General features: G+C 38.1%; 1 protein-coding gene across 3 annotated transcripts in view; it reads right to left on the reverse strand.

Annotated features, from left to right (window-relative positions):
• Positions 1–21,861, reverse strand: part of LOC117297578 (receptor-type tyrosine-protein phosphatase S-like) — a 47,801-nt gene that overhangs the window by 19,531 nt on the left and 6,409 nt on the right. For 2 of the 3 annotated variants that reach the window (XM_033780677.1, XM_033780678.1), the window contains exons 5-18: positions 17,130–17,240; positions 16,176–16,448; positions 15,110–15,394; positions 13,887–14,186; positions 12,477–12,758; positions 11,732–12,034; positions 9,735–9,931; positions 9,262–9,279; positions 6,013–6,130; positions 5,318–5,506; positions 4,460–4,552; positions 2,868–3,161; positions 1,316–1,621; positions 633–739 (exon numbers count right to left, since the gene is read on the reverse strand). In XM_033780677.1, the coding sequence (XP_033636568.1) occupies positions 633–739; positions 1,316–1,621; positions 2,868–3,161; positions 4,460–4,552; positions 5,318–5,506; positions 6,013–6,130; positions 9,262–9,279; positions 9,735–9,931; positions 11,732–12,034; positions 12,477–12,758; positions 13,887–14,186; positions 15,110–15,394; positions 16,176–16,448; positions 17,130–17,240 (2,876 nt within the window). The remainder of the gene's footprint in view (positions 1–632; positions 740–1,315; positions 1,622–2,867; positions 3,162–4,459; positions 4,553–5,317; positions 5,507–6,012; positions 6,131–9,261; positions 9,280–9,734; positions 9,932–11,731; positions 12,035–12,476; positions 12,759–13,886; positions 14,187–15,109; positions 15,395–16,175; positions 16,449–17,129; positions 17,241–21,861) is intronic. The other variant, XM_033780679.1, reaches the window with a different exon arrangement.

A 21,861-nucleotide genomic window follows, 5' to 3' on the forward strand; every position in this document is an offset into this window, starting at 1 on the left:
TTATCAATTAAAGGTTCAAATGCAATATACTCAGCATACCAGATCACATTTATCACTTGTCTGTGCATTACATGCTTGGATCAGTGGTTGCCGTGCTAGCTTGGTTGGCTTGGCTCATTTTCATGTACTGGCCATTAAAGGCAATTTTGGGGGCGGATCCACAGGATAAAGCCAGCAACCCAAAAAAGATATGGAGCAACAGCGGAAGAGAATTTATCAGTGAATGCATACCTGCTTACCATGGTTTATAGACACCCACAATCTATTTTTTATGGAGTCCATCTATCAGATACAGGCAATACCAGTCTTTGCGCCATTTTCGCTGCCATGGATAACAATATTTCCATTTAAACTATTTCTGTGACGTCACTCTATCGTAGAAAGTGTAGATTATTTTTATGAATTACACTTCTTTACCAATCTACAAGTAGTTCAAATACTTAGTATATAACAAACGTGTTATAACTCTTTTGTAACTAAACAAACAAAGATGGACTTTCAGTGACCTTATAAGGCACACATCCTTCACATTTAAAATAAGAAATGCAGCAAGTTCAAGTCAAGCTTTAGTGTGTGACTTATTTATTCATGAATGATGACCGGTACTATATTTCCATTGGCAATGAACTTACTGTGTATCCAGTAATAGGCCCATCTACGCTCGTTGGCATACTCCATGTCAGTTTAACCGCATTGCCTTCCTTCAACTCAGCTTGAAAATTTTCAGGCGCAGTAGATTCTGTTAGAAAAATACCACATTAATAATGTTATGCAGAAAGTGCCAATAAAGTGCCAATAAAACTAAGATGAATAAGCATGGGATACGGAGCAAAGCGCAAACTAGTTGTACACAATAGATGCTGGTTTAGGGGGCATTTATCAGCTAGTTTACAGAGTCGACCCATCTTTTATCACCTGTTAATACATCCCCATGACTTCGAGTTTTGACCAATCAGAAGATGGAAACTGTCCAAGATGTTTATTAATGGGTGCGTTCGTTTAGCTTCCCTGGGTCGACCCCGGTGTGTGGCGTTTTTTTCCTCCCAGGACGAACGTGTGCAGATAATTTTCCACGTACGTCCTGGAAAAAAAAAAATTCACACACCGGGGTCGACCAAGGGAAGCTAAACGAACGCACCCAATAATGTAAAAGTGGTGGGGTTTGAAAGAGTAGGATGTTACAACACACAATGAAAAATTAATATCAGTTTGTTCAATCATTTCGAAGCCACAGAGAAAATATACATGAATGAAACAGTTTGAGAGAAAAGTTCCTGTACAAAGGCACACAACAATACCTCAAAAGGTGACCAACCTTTATTAAGTGTAGTTGAGTAACGGATGCTGGAGAACGGAGAGTTTCCTTGAGGAGTATGCAACTGTATTTGAATTCCGTAGTGAGAGTTGGGCTCCAGACCAGATAACTCAGCATGATGGAAATTACCCACAACCAGCCGTTGCCAGGTCTCAGGATCAGTATCTATGGAACCTCTTGTAAAGTAGATGACGTAAGTAAGGCCGGAGCGGTCACTCTCAATATTGCGAGGAGGTTTCCATTCAACCATTATAGACGTAGTGCTGACTGCAGTTACCTTGGATATACGTGGAGCTTCCGTGGGTTCTAAAAGTCAATAAGTGAATCAATACACAAATCAAGATTATAGATATGCAACAGCTTTTCATATCACGCGGGAAAGTACCGAGTATACAGTGCTTAAACACTTTACAAATCCAGATTATATATATACGCAACAGCTTTTCATATAACTTGGGAAAAGTACTTTTAGTGAAAGTGCAGATTATTTGTACAAATCTACACTTAACTGTAGATTCGTTACCAATCTACTCTTAAGTGTAGATTCTAAACATAATCTACAGTTAAGTAGGCCTAATAGTTCAACTTGAAATTTACTGTCTTTCCAAACTGAAAGATAGCATGAAGTGCAACAATAGCTGAAAATATGTTATCTTTCAAATCACAAAAACATTTTCCAGTAAAAAATCACTTTAGTATCACCAGCAAATCGACGTTGTACTCAATCATGCTGAAAGCACTTAAGTATGCCTGCCTATATATTTGTAAAGAAGTTGTAAAATGTGCCAAACGTCGTTTGACAAAGTACACCACATTATATAGAAATTAGATAGACTAAACTAGTGTTATCAATGTAGGGTAAAACAAATATGTACATGCACAATATTTCAGGAATGGTTTTGACAAGGTGCCCAAACAGCCAATCCATTTAAAAAAAATATATATTCCATGCCTCTAGATGTCAAGTACAAAATTCATCAAAACTTAAGTTTAAAATGGTTTCCCACCATATTATTTATTAGACTGTATGAATTTGAATCAATTTCAAATGGCTCCGTGCAAAACTGAATGTATGCAATCTATGCTCAATTTAAATTTTGTTAGAAACATTTTAAGCAAAACAAAACAATTCTCTTGTGCTTTAGAAGTGCAATCACAGCCAAGCAGTTTGTCACGCAGCACATGCATTACATCCAAATATTATGTCAAATATTAAGAACCCCAAAATGTAACCAATCGTAACAACAGAAAGCTAAACCTCCGACTGGATTGTGACAGATGATGCTGTGTAAAGGAACACGTTGCCTTGGACGAGTTGGTCTATAAAAAGCGTTTGTAACCGCAAAGCTATATGTCAAAGATATGACACATCTTCTTTGGCCTATCTAAGACTACAACATCCAAACGCTATGTTCTATAACATGATCAGTCTGATTGTTAAAGACAAAATTATCTGTCTTCAAAGGTATATCTTTTTTACAATGTTATTGTAATATCCCCTCTTTGGACTAACTTTCTTTCAACTTAAAAAAAAAAAAAATGACAGACTTACGGGGTGGTGGTGTGTGTTGTATCTGTGAACTCCCGTATGGACCTGCGCCAACAGCTGTGTGGGCCCGTACTTGAAAGATATACTCAGTGTTTGGTTTCAAATCAATGAAAGTCATCTTGGTATCCACAGTGTCATTGATAAATTCCTGACCAGGATCTTGTTCCAAGTAGTAGCGCACTGTATAGCGTATAATACCACCGTTACTCTCCTCAATCGATGGTGCTTCCCATGAAAGCTCAACTGAGGTACTTGACAGTACCTTCCCACTAAAATTCTGTGGTGCACCAGTAGGTTCTGCCCCAAAACAAATCAAAAAAATCACTTTGTTAGCTACAACTTTCAGAGCATTGGACAACTGAAAAGAAAATAAGCTTAAAGGAACACGTTGCCTTGGATTGGACGAGTTGGTCTTTGAAAAGTGTTTGAAACCGTTTGTTATGAATCGCATACGATTAGAAAGATATTTTGAAAGTAGAACATACATTGTAATGATCCACACAAGTATCACTCGAAATTGCGTGGTTTTCCTTTTACCTCGTCGACTAACACGGTCGGCCATTTATGGGAGTCAAATTTTTGATTCCCATAAATGGCCGACCGTGTTAGTTCGTAAAGGAAAAGGAAAACCAATCTATTTTGAGGCAAGTTTGTGTAGATCATTGTATTCTACTTTAAAATCATCTTCCTAACCATATGCATTTTATAGCAAACGGTCACAAACGCTTTTTTAAAGACCAACTCGACCGATCCAAGGCAACGTGTTCCTTTAACTCTCTCCTGAGGAACGATTACAACAAATAAGTTCATTTCATAACACTCTCTTGTTAATTTTCATACATGTTAAACGTTGATTGCATTGCAAGGACAAGGGAATAAAGAAGGGCAAGTTTGTCTTTTAAAGTAAACTGCTCACAAAAAGTTAGGAAACTTTTTTTTAATCACGTATATTTCAATTATTTATTACTCTCTTTGTATATGTTATAATATCAATGCAAAGCTTAAGTGTTCTGCTTTAAAATGATAACACATTTGCAATGATTACCTGTTGCTGAATTTGGCTACATAAATGAAAATGAGGCAAAGTCATGAATGACAATGAGGCAAAGTCACAAATAAAATGTGATATGACAAGCACTTCTCGAAATATTGCTCAGACAACATTTCCTTTGTTTTTAGCCATAATGACAAATTTGTTTGACTATAGTCCAAAAAGGACAGACCTCTGGGGGGGGATCCCAGGACTAATCCACATGAAAACATTTGAGTTCTACCGACTTGTAATTTGCCCGCATGCAACACGCACAAAACACAACACCAAAACACCAATTCACCGTAACACCACGCATGCACACACCAAACGCACGCACACACAAGTGTGTAAACACCTGCAATCGGGGACCCTCCTTTGTTCAACTCTTTGTGATAGCAACTGGAAACCACAATGATTTCCTTTGTGATAGCAACCGTGGACCTATTGTCCCTTTTGTTATAGGTCCCCGGTTTGAATGTGGATACCTACACACACACACACACACACACAGACATGTCAAAAAAGTTCTTCACCACCGCGGGGCATAATAATGTTTACTTACTTCCCTCTTTGGTAGTGACAGTAAAATCTATCGACGGTCCATAACCTTCACTGTTTGCAGCAGCAAGGGTGAACAAGTACCTCTGGCCTTTACCTGAAATTAGAAACACCTCAAAGAGTTTATGCACTGTGACTGTGGGGTACATGTACATTAAAAAACACATTGTCCACAGATTTACATTAAACTTACACCGTTTGAAGATACAGGTAATGATAGTAGAAAGCGTACCTTAAAATATTAGTTTCTGAGGTGCTGTAGTTTTTTAGAAATGAGTAAAACAATATCATGAAAAAACGTTTTTACACGTACATGCTGAAATAATTTTCATCTCATGATCACTGAGATGAAAATTATTTTCATGACATTGTTTTACTCATTTCTCAAAAACTACAGCACCTCAGCACGTAATATTTTCAGGGAAGCTTTCTATTATCATTATCTTCAAACTATGTAAGTTTAATGTAAATCTATGGACATTGTGTTTTTTGTCACAAAAAGTACATACAGACCAGCTCTGCAAACTAGCCAATAAATTACTTCTAAACAAGCCATTGTACATGTTCGTAGGCACTGTACTTGTGATGCAGGGACTTTCAAATCAATTTCAATTCAACTATTAAAATCAGCTAATTTTTCAATTGAGGAAACTTATAAGCTATTTTGAAGTTATTGTGTTTTTGACCAGTAAAACGCTTTCACTTTACAGACCCACTGTATTTGTGCATATACAAAACTCGCAATAAATGACGTCATGGTTTATTTGTGTCCTTTGTTCACAGACCTACATGTAGTGTTTATTTGCCCACAACAGACGACACACTATATCAATCCAAATACTTGTAGTGTGTTGGTACTTACTTAAAAAGAAACGTCTTGACTCTGTGAAAGGTGGTCTGATCTCTATGTAGAGTGTCTTACTGGTGCTAGTGCTGTAACTCAATTTATACATCTTCAAGTCTCCATGGGTGTTATCTGGAGGTTCCCAGAGACCATGATATTCACCACTCTCAAGCATCTCAACAGTAAATGCTTTTGGACGACCAGGAACTAGATATAAACAAGAGAAAATCACCAGTAATTACAAGCACATGTTGCACTTAAAAAAAGATTGACACCTTGAAGGTTAAAGGCAGTGGACACTATTGGTAATTACTCAAACAATTATTGGCATAAAACCTTTCTTGGTGACGAGTAATTTGTAGAGGTTGATGGTATAAAACATTGTGAGAAACGGCTCCCTCTGAAGTGACGTAGTTTTCGAGAAAGAAGTAACTTTACACGAATTCAATTTTGAGACCTCAGATTTAGAACTTGAGGTCTCGAAATCAACCATCTAAAACGCATACAACTTCGTGTGACAAGGGTTATTTTTCTATCATTATTATCTCGCAACTTCGATGACCGATTGAGCTCAAGTTTTCACAGGTTCGTTATTTTATGCATATGTTGAAATACACCAACTGTGAAGGCTAGTCTTTGACAATTACCAATAGTGTCCACTGCATTTAAAACATTTATTATTTGTTTCTACTCTCATACCAAAAGAAACTCACCTTGTCCAGGCGTTTGAACCACCTTGGGTCTGCTTCTTTCACCATCTCCCCTAATGGTGTAAGCAGCTATTTCAATTGAGTAATACGTCTTTGGAGAAAGATTTCTCAAAAGCATTTCCTAAAAAATAATTGAAAATTTACGTGGAATTATTAAACAGAGACCATTAATTAGCTTTTCAAACTATAATCTACATGACGATCAAGTTTATTTGAGGTTGAAGCTCATCTATTATCAATGTTTGCATATTCAAAACAGGTAATACATGTACATGTATAATGATGACAATAGAGAGATTTCGCAAACATGCGAATACAGATACAGATACAGACACGGATAAGACAACTGTAGTCCCTCACGCAGCAGCGTGTTGAATATTGTTTCACAAAATATAGGTATGGGGCACTTGACATGCTCGAGGACCCTCGCATTCGCCATGAGCATTTTTCAGACAAGCATGAACGATTGAGACCACGTGTTTTATACACTGCATTTTCTCATCGATTGCTTGCAAGCACGATAACAATGAAAGCAATTCCATGGGAAATGTTTTTGATCTGGGACAAAAAGACAACTAAAGGTCTGCAATTTTTTTAATTTAATCTTTAATTAAACCATTACATGGCCGACATCATGAACTGTATACGATTGTTGCACATTGTGAGGTTGTTCAGACACAGTCTGAACTCATGGTTTAACCCGATCGAGTTCAACTTTGTGTGTCTGAACGGTTCTTAAGTTAGACCGAATCAGCTTTAACATAGAAAAGTGAGACCACCAGACTGAAAGGTTTATCTTTAAACACTGAGTGTGGACAGAATAAAAAAGGCCCCCATCTGGTTAAATTGGCATCTGTTGACTGCTAATCTGGGCCCAATTTCATGGCTATGCTTACCGCCGAATTCTGCGCCTACGATCGCGATTCCCCGCTTACGTGCAAGCGCCGAATTTCTGCGCTAGCCTTGTAAGCGTAGAATGCCTAGTAACGTGGAGTACGCACGCACAGAAGCCCAAATTCGCCGCTAACCTGTGAAATACGCTTGCCGTACGCGCAGAATTCCCTGCTTCCGTAAGCGCCGATTCTGTGCTTACGGTAAGCAGAGCCGTGATATTGGGCCCTGGTTGCTAGTGCGTCTACACCTAACACAATCAACACAAGACTGACATGAGAGAAGCATGCGTCTTTCGTTGGGGTTTATTTTCGCCTTGATCACCTGTACAATTTAGGTATGTTTTCATCAAAATCTTTTAGAATACGATCCGTGTATAGTTTAAACGCTACATTTTTAGTCTTGTCAGATCAGGTAGGTGGTTAGACGTTTCAAGCTTGAAAATCAAGACGCCAACATATTGAGGAAATTCCCAGGATTTTAAAGACCATGAAAAAAGGCATCAATGTCCCAACATGTCTGTAATCTCCCATTTTTTTTGCCATTAAAACATGTAGCTCATAACAATTTATCCTATTTGTCGATAATATCCATGTCCTACTCATCAACACAATGGAAAAATTTGTTATTGGTTGCCTGGCAGAAATATATTTACGCCTGTGCTCTATATACATGTACATACATGTATGCAGGCAGTACATGCCCACGCTGATCCACAATAACATTGCATTGTGACCAAAATAAATGTTTCAAGCCATTTTCGGGACAGAAAAAAAAAGAAGAAAAAAAAAAGTTCACAGATTTACAAATAACTTACAGGGTTTACAGAAGGTAATGGTGAAAGACTTCTCTTGAAATATTATTCCATGAAATGCTTTACTTTTTGAGAAAACAATTGTCAATTCTCGATGTCGAGAATTGCGGATTTATTTTAAACACATGCGGAAACAGGAGTAGGTTTTCCCATTATTTTCTCCCGAATCCAATGAGCCTAAATGAAAAAACACTGTTTAGTTGTTTATGAGTCAGAATTGTTTTAAAGAATAAGAGTTGACTAATGAAATTGGCATCCAGTGGCATTACTACAGCATACGGCGTCATATGCCAGTGAAGATCTAAATGTTTGTGAATTTCTTTCTTTTAACAAGTTTTTTTACAAGACAGGATTTGGAAATCAGTTCAAAAAGACCCCAAGAGGGCAAGTATCAATAACTATATTTTTGGTCCATCTTACTCCTGAAACTTGTTCAAATTTTTTGTCCTTATTTTACTTACATGAACTGCACTTCTTAGAAATACTAAGTTTTGTGTTTTGGACTCAAGAGACTTGATTCACTAGTAAAGCAATAACAATGTCTGTATGTATGCAGTCTCCTTAGTGTTTGTAAAGGCCCGGTCACACAGGCCCCGATAACGAGAACGAAAACGATAACGATAAAAAAGCACGCCCTCGATTGGTTGAATGAGCGTGGGCGTATTCTGCGTGGAGCAATTCAACCAATCGCGAGCGTGCATGTTCATCGTTCTCGTTTTCATTCTCGTTATCGGGGCCTGTGTGACCGGGCCTTAACTCAATGTTTAATCCTCTAGTAGATTATTGAGCCCACTATTTTACCATCCAACACCATCAAGAGATGCACTGATCATGCATAGTAAGGTTCAATTTGATCCAAGGGTAAAGCTTACATTTGTGTACAAAGCTATGTGAGAAATGGATTTTTGAATTGTTTCAAAGAGTCAGTCAGCAAGAGGGTTAGTTAACGAGTGAAAGCAGCTTATCGTGTATGGTATCATATGGTTCTAATAAGAAACTGGGGACTTGTGAATCGGATAAAATTATTTGAACAATTTGATTGATTTAGTAATCCACACTTCTTGAAACCTTGATGAAACTTACTGCAAAATAAACACTAAAAAAAAACCTGAGAATATACAGTTGAACTAGCTGAAGGAATTTCTGCTTATTTGCGTTGTTTTTGTTATCATGTAAAACAACACTCCACTATTTGTAGGTACATTTAGGAGAAAAGCATTCCATAAAGTCACACTCAAAACAAAATAAATAAATAATAATAAGACTTGTAATGCGCACATATATCCACCCAGCTGGGTGTTCAAAACTTATCAAATAAATTTGGTAGACAGTCTCACCTTAATTTTCCTCCTTCAAAAACAATAAAGAGTACTTGTACACAAGAGGGGAACCCAGGCGGGGAAAAACACCTATACCTACCAACACACAACTTAAGGACAAGCTGGGACCAATGAGTGGGAGATTTAGGTATTCCAATGGAGGTATTTGTGTACAACAAAGAAGAACTATAACATGTATGGAACTATGACGTGTGAATTGTGAAATACCTTTTCATCTTGGTTTTCCTACAGTAGAAAAGTCAGGGGAAGAGAGAGGACGGCAAATTAGTAACCAGGCATATTGATAACATGACAATGTCACTTTATTGACTTGTGTTTGTTCAATATAGAAACACGTTTTGCATTTCCAAAACTTTTCCCACAGATAAGTTTTCTCATAATATATTCTTTTTCCCATTCATAAACCCCCTTTCTAGTCTGTCATGTTAATCAATATTGTCCCATACTTATTAGGATTTAGTAGGTTTTGTACAGTTAGTTTTTATTGTCTGCTTTAAAACCAAATAAAAATATTAACCAGACCAGTACATTTTCATTAAAGCGGAAAAATTAAATTAGTCGCACATTACCATTGATTTGTTTTTAGGACATTAATATAGATAACAGTAACATTGGTGTGACAAATTTTAAAGAATGAAAAAATGAAAAGAATGAAAAGATGAAGAAAAATAAACTCTTACCCTGCTTTCAGCCGTTGCTACCCATTCAACCTGTACCGGTCCCAGTGGATCTTCATCGACAGTAACAACTTGATAGTGAACTTGGTATCCACGGAGCTCACCATGTTGCCGGTCTAACGATGGGGGATTCCATTTGACAGAAATTGTGGTCGAGTTCAAAGCTTCAACTATAACCTTGCGTGGTGGCCCGTCGGGTACTGTGATCAGAGATATAGATATGAAATTGACCAATAGCACACTTAATCTGTTCCGGTTACGGTCCCGTAAGGTAATAGAGAGGTTTCGCAGAGTCACCGATACTCTTACGTGAACGGATACGTCATAATACCTCATCACTTTTTGAGGTCCATGTGACGTATACTAGTAACCGTTGTACACAAGTTAGAATAGTCGCTCAAAACGGGAATCTGTCGCCATACACGAAGTAAACAACGAGTATATTTTGTTCATGTTTTTGTAGCGAATTGTTATTTTTTAATGTACTAGTTAATACCATGTCTATTAGAGGTATCATACATGGATGTAATCGGACATTTGTTAAACCACCATGCTACAGAAAAAGAGAAGTGGCGATTGTCCGTGGGTGCAGCCATTCGGTTAATAGCGCCCCCTTGAGCCTCAAGTTGAGGGTATTCGTTAGAATTTTACGAAACAAAACTACACAGCTCACTTGACGCGAACGCGTACGGTTCGATATCTGTATTACGTTTGTATTCGTGACTCTGCGAAATCTCTCTAATAGATTATTGTGTACTACATGGTTGAAAAGAGAAACAAAGGTCTATCTTTTTACAAAAATACCAACATGTTGAAATGAAAAGTAAACAGAATAAATTTTGAATGAAAAAGTACGGAAGTTCTTCAAAAAGTACCCATGCACATAGTCCGGACCTGGGGCTCTCCAATTCGGCACTTTCTTTACCCGTCTCTTTACCTTAAATCCACATCAATCAGATTGCGTTCCTTGAGTCTGAACCTTTTATTAAGCCATTATTATTATTATTATTATTTTAATCATTATTTCATCTTATCACAGCATGCAAAACAAAGATCATATTTTCATTTGTGCCGGTATCTTCTCGAGTCGGGCTTAGTCCCATTATTATTATTATTATGTTATTACTATTATTATATTATTATTATTATTCCATCTTATCACAGCATGCAAACGAAAGATCATATTTTCATTTGTGCCGGTTCTCCCGTAGCCTTACATCTCGAGGGTCTTTCTTAGGATCCTCGCTGTTCCCAACAGCGCCGCCTTCTGCAACAGGTCTATTCTCACATTTGTCCCTATTCCGTCAAGTTATTATTATTATTATTTTTAGAAAACACCAACAAGTTACTGAACCCTGGCTCGTACTTCCTGCAGATCAATACTAATTCCTAGGTCACAAATTCACAACAAATAACTTGCATCAGTTGAAATGTGCCGAACATTCGCTGCAAAGAAAGCCATGTGACGTGAAAATGCGCTTAACATTTGCAGGAAGTATGAACCAGGCTTAAAGCCATTATACACTTTCGGAACAGAAACAAAAAAAAAAGTTCACAGATTTACAAATAACTTACAGGGTTTACAGAAGGTAATGGTGAAAGACCTCTCTTGAAATATTATTCAATGAAATGCTTTACTTTTTGAGCAAACATTAAAACAATTCTCGATAGCGAGAATTACGGGTCATGACACGGCGAAATGGGCAGAAACAAGGGTGGGTTTTCCCGTTATTTTCTCCCGACTCCAATGACCGATTGAGCCTAAATTTTCAAAGGTTTGTTATTTTATATAGAAGTTGTGATACACGAAGTGTGGACCTTTGAACAATACTGTTTACCGAAAGTGTCCAATGGCTTTAAGGCATACAGAATTATCAACTGGCAGAAAGGTCATGGTGATGATAATGTTGATGGCTAACCATGCACTTAGCAGTAGCTAATGGCCAATAAAAAGCAGACTGGCATGGCTTCCAATTGAACTACAACAAAACAGTACATACCATCCTCATCGGTTTGCACACGTATTGGCATGGATGCAGGACCATCACCAACAACTGTAGTTGCTAACACAGTAATCTCATAACGTGTCCACTTGTCAAGGTTGGTAAGGGTACATGATCTGTCACTAGGACCAACCTCCTGCATCAGTTGGGTTTGTGTATCACCAGGAAGCTTCAAATAGTTCACTTTATAACTTGTGATATCACCATTTTGGCGCGCCTCGGGAGGTGCTTCCCATTCAATACGAAGGCTTGTAGAACTCAAGGTGGTTGCTCGGACATCTTGTGGAGGAGCACCAGGGACTGATTGGAGGAATAGGTAAGTAACAACACAGGAATAACACAATAAAGGTCAAAACAAAAATGGAGAGTACAACAAGAGTAGACCCCTCCAGTAGGCTCCGCCCATGACACACGTGTGAACAAGAACACGTGGGGCTCTCCAATGCCTTTCTGCACAACTCTGCCGCGCGCACCAAGCATACGCGCATGCATGTCGGCCTTAGTGTCGGACCTTCGTTGCATTGAGATTGGTCAATACACATTGGGGCGGAGCTTAATGGATCGGTCAATTAAAAAGGAGACAAATGTGTTTATATTAATTTCACTAGCCTTGACTGCAACAGCTATAAAACCATACTCACAGTGCACATTTAATACAAGTGTAAAGATACACTACAAATTCACAATACAGTTGTTAATCTATTAACTGTTAATTAATAAACCAATATTTAACAGTACATACCAGCTTGCTGTGTTCGTACAGATATGATAGGAGTGCTTGCCCCTTGACCTGCCCTTGACCTTGCAGCTATGCGGACATTATACAAAGTATTTGGTTTGAGATCTTCCAGCATGTAAGTTTCCGTTATAGGTATACTCCTGTGTTGCTCCCGCTCAGACTTGGAGTCATTGTAGTACAACTCATAATAAGTAATTGTAGCCTCTGTTTCATGTTGACGCCAGTTTAAACGGATTTGGGTGGCTGAGATAGCCTCACCTGAAAACACTTCTGGCTGGCTCGGAACTGATGAAGAAAGCATATTTTAAAAAAAAGCTTCAAGGCACTGGTAATTAGTCAAAACAATTATTAGCATAAAACCTCACTTGGTATCGAGAGCTGTCGACAGTATACACCATTGTGAGAAATGGCTCCCTCTGAAGTTACATAGTTTTTGAGAAAGAAGTCATTTCTCACTAAAATATTTGAATTTGACTTCAAGACCTCTTGAATCTTGGAGTAGTCTTGTAGGTTGAGGGTAGACTGGAGGGACTGCCTTAGGGTTGCAGTGTCCGAGTCAAATTCAGCTAGTATGAGCTCTGGTGGCAGAGATGCGTTCTCGGAGAAGTGCTAGTTTCTGGTGTCGGATGTACAAACATTATGTACGTCCGACACCAGGGTTTTATACAATTAAGAAATTTTTCGTTAAATAAATACTTCCATGTATAGATAAAGGGTATCAATTGTGCTTTGTAATGGAAATTTGAAAATTTTCTGCCCATGGTTGAAAAAGGAAGATAATAGTTCCCTATTTGGTGTTGAACGAAGCCTCGTACATCATCAAAGTAAGTTTCCTCAAATATTGAATATCAGAAGAATTTTTTTTTTTTGCCATCAAAAAACAGTGTGAGAAACAGCTCCCTCTGAAGTGACGTAGTTTTCGAGAAATAAGTAATTTTCCAGGAATTTGAGTTCGAGACCTCAAGTTTAGAATTTGAGGTCTCGAAATCAAGCATCAGAAAGCACACAACTTCATGTGACAAGGGTGTTTTTTCTTTCATTATTATCTCGCAACTTCGACGACCGATTGAGCTCAAATTTACACAGGTTTGTTATTATATGCATATGTTGAGATACACCAACTGTGAAGACTAGTCTTTGACAATTACCAATAGTGTCCACTGCCTTTAACATAAAAATCTCAAGACGCTGTTCAGACAGTTTTTCATATTAACATTTAGCTAAACAGAGATTAATGAAATAATTATAATTATTGATAAATAATGAATATATATTTTTCTTGAATTTAGTCACTGTCTTTAAACACACTAGACTTACACTTTATGTTTCAACATTGCCAAATAATCTCCTCTTGAACAATCAGAATGGACAAACTGTGCCCAGCATTTATAAATATTATTTTCAAAACCATACCTCCTTGCTGAGTTTTAACTTGAACGGGTGCCGAAGCTGGCCCCTCACCAACAGATGTGTAGGCTGAAATGCGCACTGAATAGATCTGCATGGTGTTTAGGTCGCTTATAAGTATCAGCCTCTGGGTGTTGTCCTCTGTTCGGCTGTACCAGGAACTCAGATCTTGATTTGGTGTATTACTGTAGTAGATGTTATAACCTCTGATCACCCCGTTGGGTCTTTCTGGTGGTTCCCACTGTACCACTATGGTACTTGAGCTTAAGGGACTTGCACGAACTTCTTTGGGTGCTGTTGAGGGAGCTGTGTTTTGAGAAAGTCATCAATTGAATTACAATTTTTTTTATTACACAGTCAACTACTTCTACAAAAAGTGTTTTGGCCGAGCGGTTAAGAGCACCGAATTCAAACTCTGGTGTTTCTGATCAGCAGAGTGTGGGTTCGAATCCCCAGCCGTGACACTTGTGTCCTTAAGTGAAACACTTAACCATTGCTTTGTCCTTCGAATGGGACGTAAAGCCGTTGGTCCCATGTGTTGTGCAATGCATGTAAAAGAACCCAGTGCACTTATCGAAAAGAGAAGGGGTTCGCCCCGGTGTTCCTGGCTGTGGCTGCTGTATGCGCCGTAGCACCTTGTAAAAAGGTGCTAAATAATTGGGTCTCAAAAATCATCAATGCAATTACCTATCTTTCTGAAAGTTTGTACTATACTCAGCGCCTTGAGTACCTTGTTTGGTAGATACGTGCGCTATATAGGACTTTGATATTACTGTTATTATTATTATTAGTTATATCTTTCTCTTTAAATCAAATGTCTAAAAGCTGATGAGAAAATATTGGTTTACGTGTATACCGTTATCTTTCGCTTATATTATAGGTCAAAGCTTATCTGTTAATTTTGGCCCTTTTACGAACTCCCATGGCTTACGCCCCAGGCGGCATAACACCGACATAGTAATATTGAAGGTAAAAATCACGTAACTGATTTTAAGAAAGATCAATTATACCTGTACCATAAGGCTGAACAACACAACTAACTATTATACTAATTTCATATAGATTCGCAGTCTTAATGATTCTAAACAAAGTATTACTCATAAACAGACTGTAAAAAATTACCTCTTCTTATTTGTAACCACGTTATAACTGTGGAAGTATCTTCCATACTTATGTAATTCTGAGCTTGTCTTATCAAGAATCAATGCAGGTATTAAATATAGTCTTACCCAATTCTGCTGTTGTAACCATCAATGCATTGCTTGGATTTCCTCGTCCTATTGTGTTCACTGCTGAAACCTTAACGTCATACTGTGTGAATGGCATTAGATCCAGTATGGTGTATGTTTCCGTTGTTACTCCTGCTATTTCCACAAAGTCCCCCGTGCTTGAACTCGGTTTGTACATCAAGAAATAGGACTTGATTGGGTCTGCAGTTCCAGCTGTCCATCGGACAGTTATTGTATTAGCTGTTACTTGCTGTAACACTGGAGTAGGTGGAGGATCTGGTCGGGCTAAGGAAGACAAGTCAGAATCGCACCTTAGCACATATTTGTTATTATGGAATTCCTCCCTAGACACAATGATCACCTGCAACTTTTCAAGCCACTAATTGAGAGAATGTATCAAAGGTGTCGTGATGTGAGACACTTAAGACACAATTAAAGATCATCATTGATTGAAAGACATTGATTCGCTGAATGTCTGTTTCAATCATAACTAGCTCTCTATGCTACGTTACTTCCTTCTAGGCAACCACTCTCATACGTGTAGTCACATTTATCAACCAGAAATTATCAACCAGAAAGAAATTATGAACCTTTTTTACGCAACAATAGGAGGTTTTGGAGGGGGGTGGGGGGAGTGACCAAAAAACTTGGGAAATATTATAAATACCAAGTTTTAACGCCCTTTACGAAATCTTGATGAGATGTTTCAGTAAGAAGACGCACAATAACAATGGGTTTTTGGCTGTTCAGCATTTAAAAATATTTTTATTTTTTTTTTGGAGGGGGGGGGGTTAAATTATAGACACTAGACATTGTGCAAAAATGCCAAGCTGTTTCGCCAATAACATTTTCAAATTACTCATAGAAAGTCTTATAGTCAAGTGAATAATACTAGTATAGATAATGCCTTGTGAGAACAAACTCAACTTGTGTTCCTTTAAGGTAATATAACCTGACAAATGTTGACATCATGATGTCATGATGACTGTAAGGAAAACAATAGCTGTTACAGCAAGGGTGATTTGGGCAGATGGCCGAAACCCCAATTTGAACTAATGATACTTACTTCTTACTGTTACTGTTATCGTCACTTCAATTTCTCCTTGGCTACTCATGGCATAACAGGTAAAATCCGCTGTTTGTTGAACATTCTTTAAAACAAGGACACTGTGCCCAGCAGGGAGCTCCTCGTCTGGCCCACTTAGATCCTCATCACCTTTTGTCCACTTAATGACCGGCATCGGGGAACCATTAGCAACGCATGTCAAATTCACATTCCCTCCAGGTACAACTTCTTGACTTTGAGGCCAGATGGTAAAGCGTGGTGGAACCTTCCTTTCTATAATACATTTATAAAGAAAATCAACATTTTAATAGAAACTAACTGTATATCTCATAGACTGAGTTTTGTTCAACATGCCTCTAGCTACCGGGCAACCTCGGTAGTTGGTAAGACACTGCTCTAGAATTGCAAGGGTCGTGGGTTCGAATCCCACCCGAGTAACATGCCTGTGATATTGGGTAGTTGAATAAGACAACTTTATGGCTGCAGAGTATGAATGTTGCAACAGGCACTATTAAGGAAAAGAGATCAATCAGTTTTGTTTAAACGAAACTATTTACGATAGGTAGGATTGGATATTTCTTCTCAATTAATTCTTGGTTTGTACACCTTGGGCCGATGAAATCTTCTCCGTCAACTGTACAATCACGAACAAGCAAGAGGTCAAGCTACCCTGTAAGGATCTTGCAACACTGCAAGTAATTGCTGAGTAACACAAGCAAAAGGTTGTTGTTATGTGTACGTATTTAGGCAATTGCTAATTAAGGTGGCATTTGCTTGCAAGAAACAAGCTTATAAAAAAAATGCTTTTTCTTAAAACTTTCGCTCTCGCTTGCTAGCAACTGCTTATTTTTATGTATGAAGATGTAAGCAAAAGCCTAGAAAAAGCAATTGCTGCTTTTTATGAATTCGGCCTATTACCCTCAATCATATATATACAAAGAGCTGGATCATTACCTCTAACATATAAAAGTGCTGGATCCGAGAAGTGGGTACCAGCTGAATTCCTGGCAGCACACTGGTACTTTCCTTGGTCAGAAAACTCAGACATCGATATTGACAATCCAGCTAGTTTAAAAGAGAAAATAATATGAATGATTATTATGAACTGTTACAGTAACAAGTTGAGTTGATGAACAAATAACTTTTCTTTCTTTTTGAAGAATATTGAATATATAATGTAGATTTAAAGAATCTTTCAATGCAAGAGAGATGACATTCTGCAAAATATTGTTCCAGAATTGTCAATGGGCGTTTTGTTTTGTTTCTGCCAGATCAAACAGAGGAAGAAACTAACCATGGGTTATGTATGGGAAAAGAACAGCTGAAAGATGTCAAATAAAGTTTTCAAAATCACTTATCAGTTTGCAATGTCAGGCCCAAAACGTGACTTAAAAAATCAATCTAGGTCCCCAAATAGTTTAATTTTTATCATGAAATTTATGTAATGGTCACATAAAATCCAACAAGTTTGGCATAATGGGTTTAAACAAAATAAGCATCATCATCCCAAGTTTTGGGTTGTTTGTGTATTTTAACAAATAGTACCATAAACAAATTTTTTACAAAATTTTGTATTACTAGAGTCTTCATGTCATAGCAAAATATAGTCTAAATTGGAGTTGTATTGTCGTTTTGAATACGGCAAGACTTGCACAATCTATTGTATGCATCTCAGCTTGATTACATTAATTTCCTTGATCCATTTGTTGGTGTGACTATACTTGTTTGCTTAGTTAAATGTTAAGTACCTAATAACTTCTAAGCAACCCCTAGATGAGAACAAAAGTATCAGTTTACATGTCTTATATATAGAATAAATACAACAGGAAAGTTTATATACGTATACACAACCAAGCTTCCCCGAGTACTCTCATGCTAATCACAGACACATTGCAAAATGCAATCTTCAATTTGTTAATGCCTTTTCAAATTAACGAAGTCTGACCATGACCTTTCTGGTATCTACGTCCATGATACATTTGACCTCACATGCTAATTATTTCAGTTTACAAGCAGCTTATTCAATTGTTCATAGGTGCACACATCTGTATCAAACGCATTATTATACTTTCTACAAATTATACATGTACACATGCTTTACCAAAAAAACAAAAAAAACTATTGTATGAGTAGCCTTAGTCAAAGACGCAATTCTCAAACAAAAATGGAAAAATTTAACGACAAATACTGTATTTCGGATTTTGGGCAACAACTCCCGAGTTAGGGCAAGGCCACTGTGCCACAGACGTCACCACAAGAGGGTGAGTGATCGTTCAATTAGCTCTTGTAAGAGGCTCACCCGAGTGGGCAGCGCGGGGGTCGACACAGGGAAGCAATAGGAGCATCCAATTATTGCTTTCAGACAATGCGATGCACATGCCTCAAAAGACATGCAGTTGTGTAGTAAAACTGTTGGCCCAAAAAAGGCACAGGATAGGAGTAAAAACCCTCCAGAAAAAAAACTGTTTTATTATTTTTTGTAGACCATTGTGATAATGATTAACAAACTTTTCACATGATGTGTAAAATAGCTCGGGCAAAACCACCAAAGCAGAAAGAAGTTTTTGGGGTTTTTTTTTTGGGGGGGTTGGCACCTAGGGAGTGACCATTGGTTGGTAGGAGGGGGAGCCAGATGTCACATAATGTGGAAGCTGATGTCTTGAGAGACGGTGCTGTGCTTGTGGATCTCATTAGCCTCTCTGACGCGTCTTGGGTGCCATGCCTGGGTAGGAGCGATGATTCCTGCTGCTTTCTAGTCAATTTGGTGGTCTGTAATGTGGGAGTGTTTGATGATGGCTGATTGCTCAAGAATCTTGTTCAGGGACACAAGTGCCATGACCGGGATTCGAACCCACACTCTGCTGAACAGAAGCACCAGAGCTTGAGTTCAGTGCTCTTATCTGCTCGGCCATGAGCCAATTGATGATACCCAAGCATACATTCGTATGGACTGTAAAAGGGGTAACCCTGTTTCAGCCCTAGGAGTAGGTGGCAACGGCCTCTGGAAAATATAATTGTAGCCCACACCTTGAAGTGGCCTTCAGGCCTTGTGTGTCAGGCGACTTGCATAAAACAAAATATTAAAAAACACAAAAAAATCCATCATAAACACATTGGGGGGAAACCCAAATCCTTCCACATTCTACAAGAAATGTCTCAACTTCCAATCAATGTTGCTGGTAAATGAACAGCCAATTTGAATTTATTAATTTACTAGTGGGTACCACAAACAATTACTGTAAGCTAATGTTGCACTCTATGGCAAGATGATTTGGTTTTCCCCTAAACCCTTACATGTAATGTACAAAATTGAGTTTGACAAAAATGTTTGTGTACGAATCTGTCTACATCTTCTTGAAGTACATGTTCAACTCTTGAACATCAGAAGGGTAGATTTTAAAACTTACAATGAACACTAACTAGCTGTGTCCTCAAGGGTTGCATGCCAGAACACAATGTTTTTTTGGTTTGGCAATTGTCAGCCACTACAATTCTGCTTCTGAAATCATTCTGCTTAGTGGTTAAAAATTGCAAAAAAGTTTAATCTCAATAATTTATACAACTGAATACAGACATTGCAATACCAAATTAAACAAAAAGAAAGCACAATGCAAAACCATGCATTAACAGAAAACCGTTGGCCTCACCATACACGCGGGTGACATGAAAACCAGCCATGATTGACGCATTGGAGTTAACATCAACATTGACACTAGACACATTAAGGGTTGGACGACTAGGTTTAACAACAGGGGCAGGATAAGGGGTAGGATTAGAGTTAGCAGACACTAGGGTTGAGGAGGCTGATGGTACATCTCTTGTCCCACCACTGGAATGCCTTTGGGTGAAGAATTTTTCCTCGGATACAGTTAAGGTGGGAAACAACGAAGGACTTTTAGTTTGAGTATTGAGTGACAATGAAGCAGTTTGGTTTGGGCAGCTGCCTGGAGAGAGCCAATGGAAAGCAGGAATAAGAGGGGAAAAACACAATCGCCATTGTGAGTTAAATATTTGACAAATACAAATAGATACACAACATGAAAGGAATGACTTGAAAGTATGTATCATTTGGGCGAAAAGCAATGATTTTGCTGTCATAGTAAAAATGGGACACAGCATACTATCACAGGTCATTTTTTAAATAAAACATAAAGGTTAAAAATGTTACCATTTATAAACGTAAATACGTTGTAGACAAATAATTGAGTGCAATGGTGACAGTATTTTCCTGAGTTTTATGATGGAATGTTTCATTCAACAAAGCCAGTGGGTTATCAGTTATTTTTGTAATATGTTTTCCGAAACGGTGAGTTACACGTGTTACCACTAGTTTCACCAATTTCATTAGCAAAATTCCAGTTGAAAAACATTTTATAACACAACCGAAAAGTTTCATCACAGCATTTTGACGTTGTGCAATCACCTCGCAAAATACACACTAAAAAATGTCACAAAACAAGAATAAACTGAACATTATAGTATTATACAGTAATTTGCCAATAGTGCCTGAACCCTGTGCGGAATACTGTATACACAGATCATAGAGTAATTTGCTCAATTTTACAATCAGTCATGAATTACTTGTGCATTAGTGAATAATAAAATTAGTAGAACCATCTCATTAGATTCAGGAAAAGCCCCTAGTCCCAGAAATACAGCCCCTGGGCCTAGATCCTTTTTTACGCTAAATTTAGCCCTGGTATGTCGAATGTCCACCCCTACACTTCGCCGAATTGCTATTTCAGACGATCTTATCCCCTTATTTCTGCCCTTACTAGTACTTTTTTTTTTCATCAACAACCTTTTTTTTAACGGCATATACGTGGTGAGTCCATCCATGTGTTAGTACACCTCTGCTGTTGTGTTGCTTGAACTTTACAGACTCGGCTTGGGACAGGTTTTTTTGTGGATTTTTGGAGGGCATTGTGGCAATTAGTTGGGGCAACGACGATCAGGGTCAACCTGCAAAAACGGCAAGCAAAGTCTATTTTCGTTTAAAAAAATCATGTTTGTTTTTGCAGGCATCGCAGTTTCCGTGTTTCACGACGAGGGCCTTAATCCCACTGCTGCCGTATAGGACACAATTTGTTTACAAACGATGCAGCGGGCTTATGCCTACCCGCGATGTCGATCCTCCTCATGTAGTCTGATAAAAAATTATCCCCACTGTCTTTCAATCTAATCCACCCACCGCCAACTTTACCCCTCGATCAATTTGTTTGCATTGGTTTTCAAATTAGCTTCTCTTCAACATCAATAATGACCTAATGGTAACGTCAAAAACTCAGTCTGTATGTCTCAACATGGAGGTAGACCTCAAAGGTCTCAGGATGTCAGTGGTAACGCCAATCGTCGGCGAAACAAAATTCTCAGAGCGATTTTATGTACGGTCCAAAGATCAGGTCTGGATGTAATGTGTGAGTTTGTGAAAGAACACGCCACCAACTGAGAGTCTGCAAGTGCAAGCCTGCAAGTGTTGGCCTAATTACAGGTGCATACATGTACCAACAATGTACATGAATGGTTGCAAATGGGTTATCAACTCACTAACATTTTTACCAGGAGTCAAATTAGGATTGTGCGATTTGATATGGAAAACAAAAGTTCTCATCTAATCTAAGGTTTGATTTAGAACAACAACTACTACTGTTCAGTATGACTTTAGCAGTAACTTACTGTAGTTGCA

This window comes from Asterias rubens, chromosome 12 (genome assembly GCF_902459465.1).
Source record: "Asterias rubens chromosome 12, eAstRub1.3, whole genome shotgun sequence".
NCBI classification, from domain to species: domain Eukaryota; kingdom Metazoa; phylum Echinodermata; class Asteroidea; order Forcipulatida; family Asteriidae; genus Asterias; species Asterias rubens.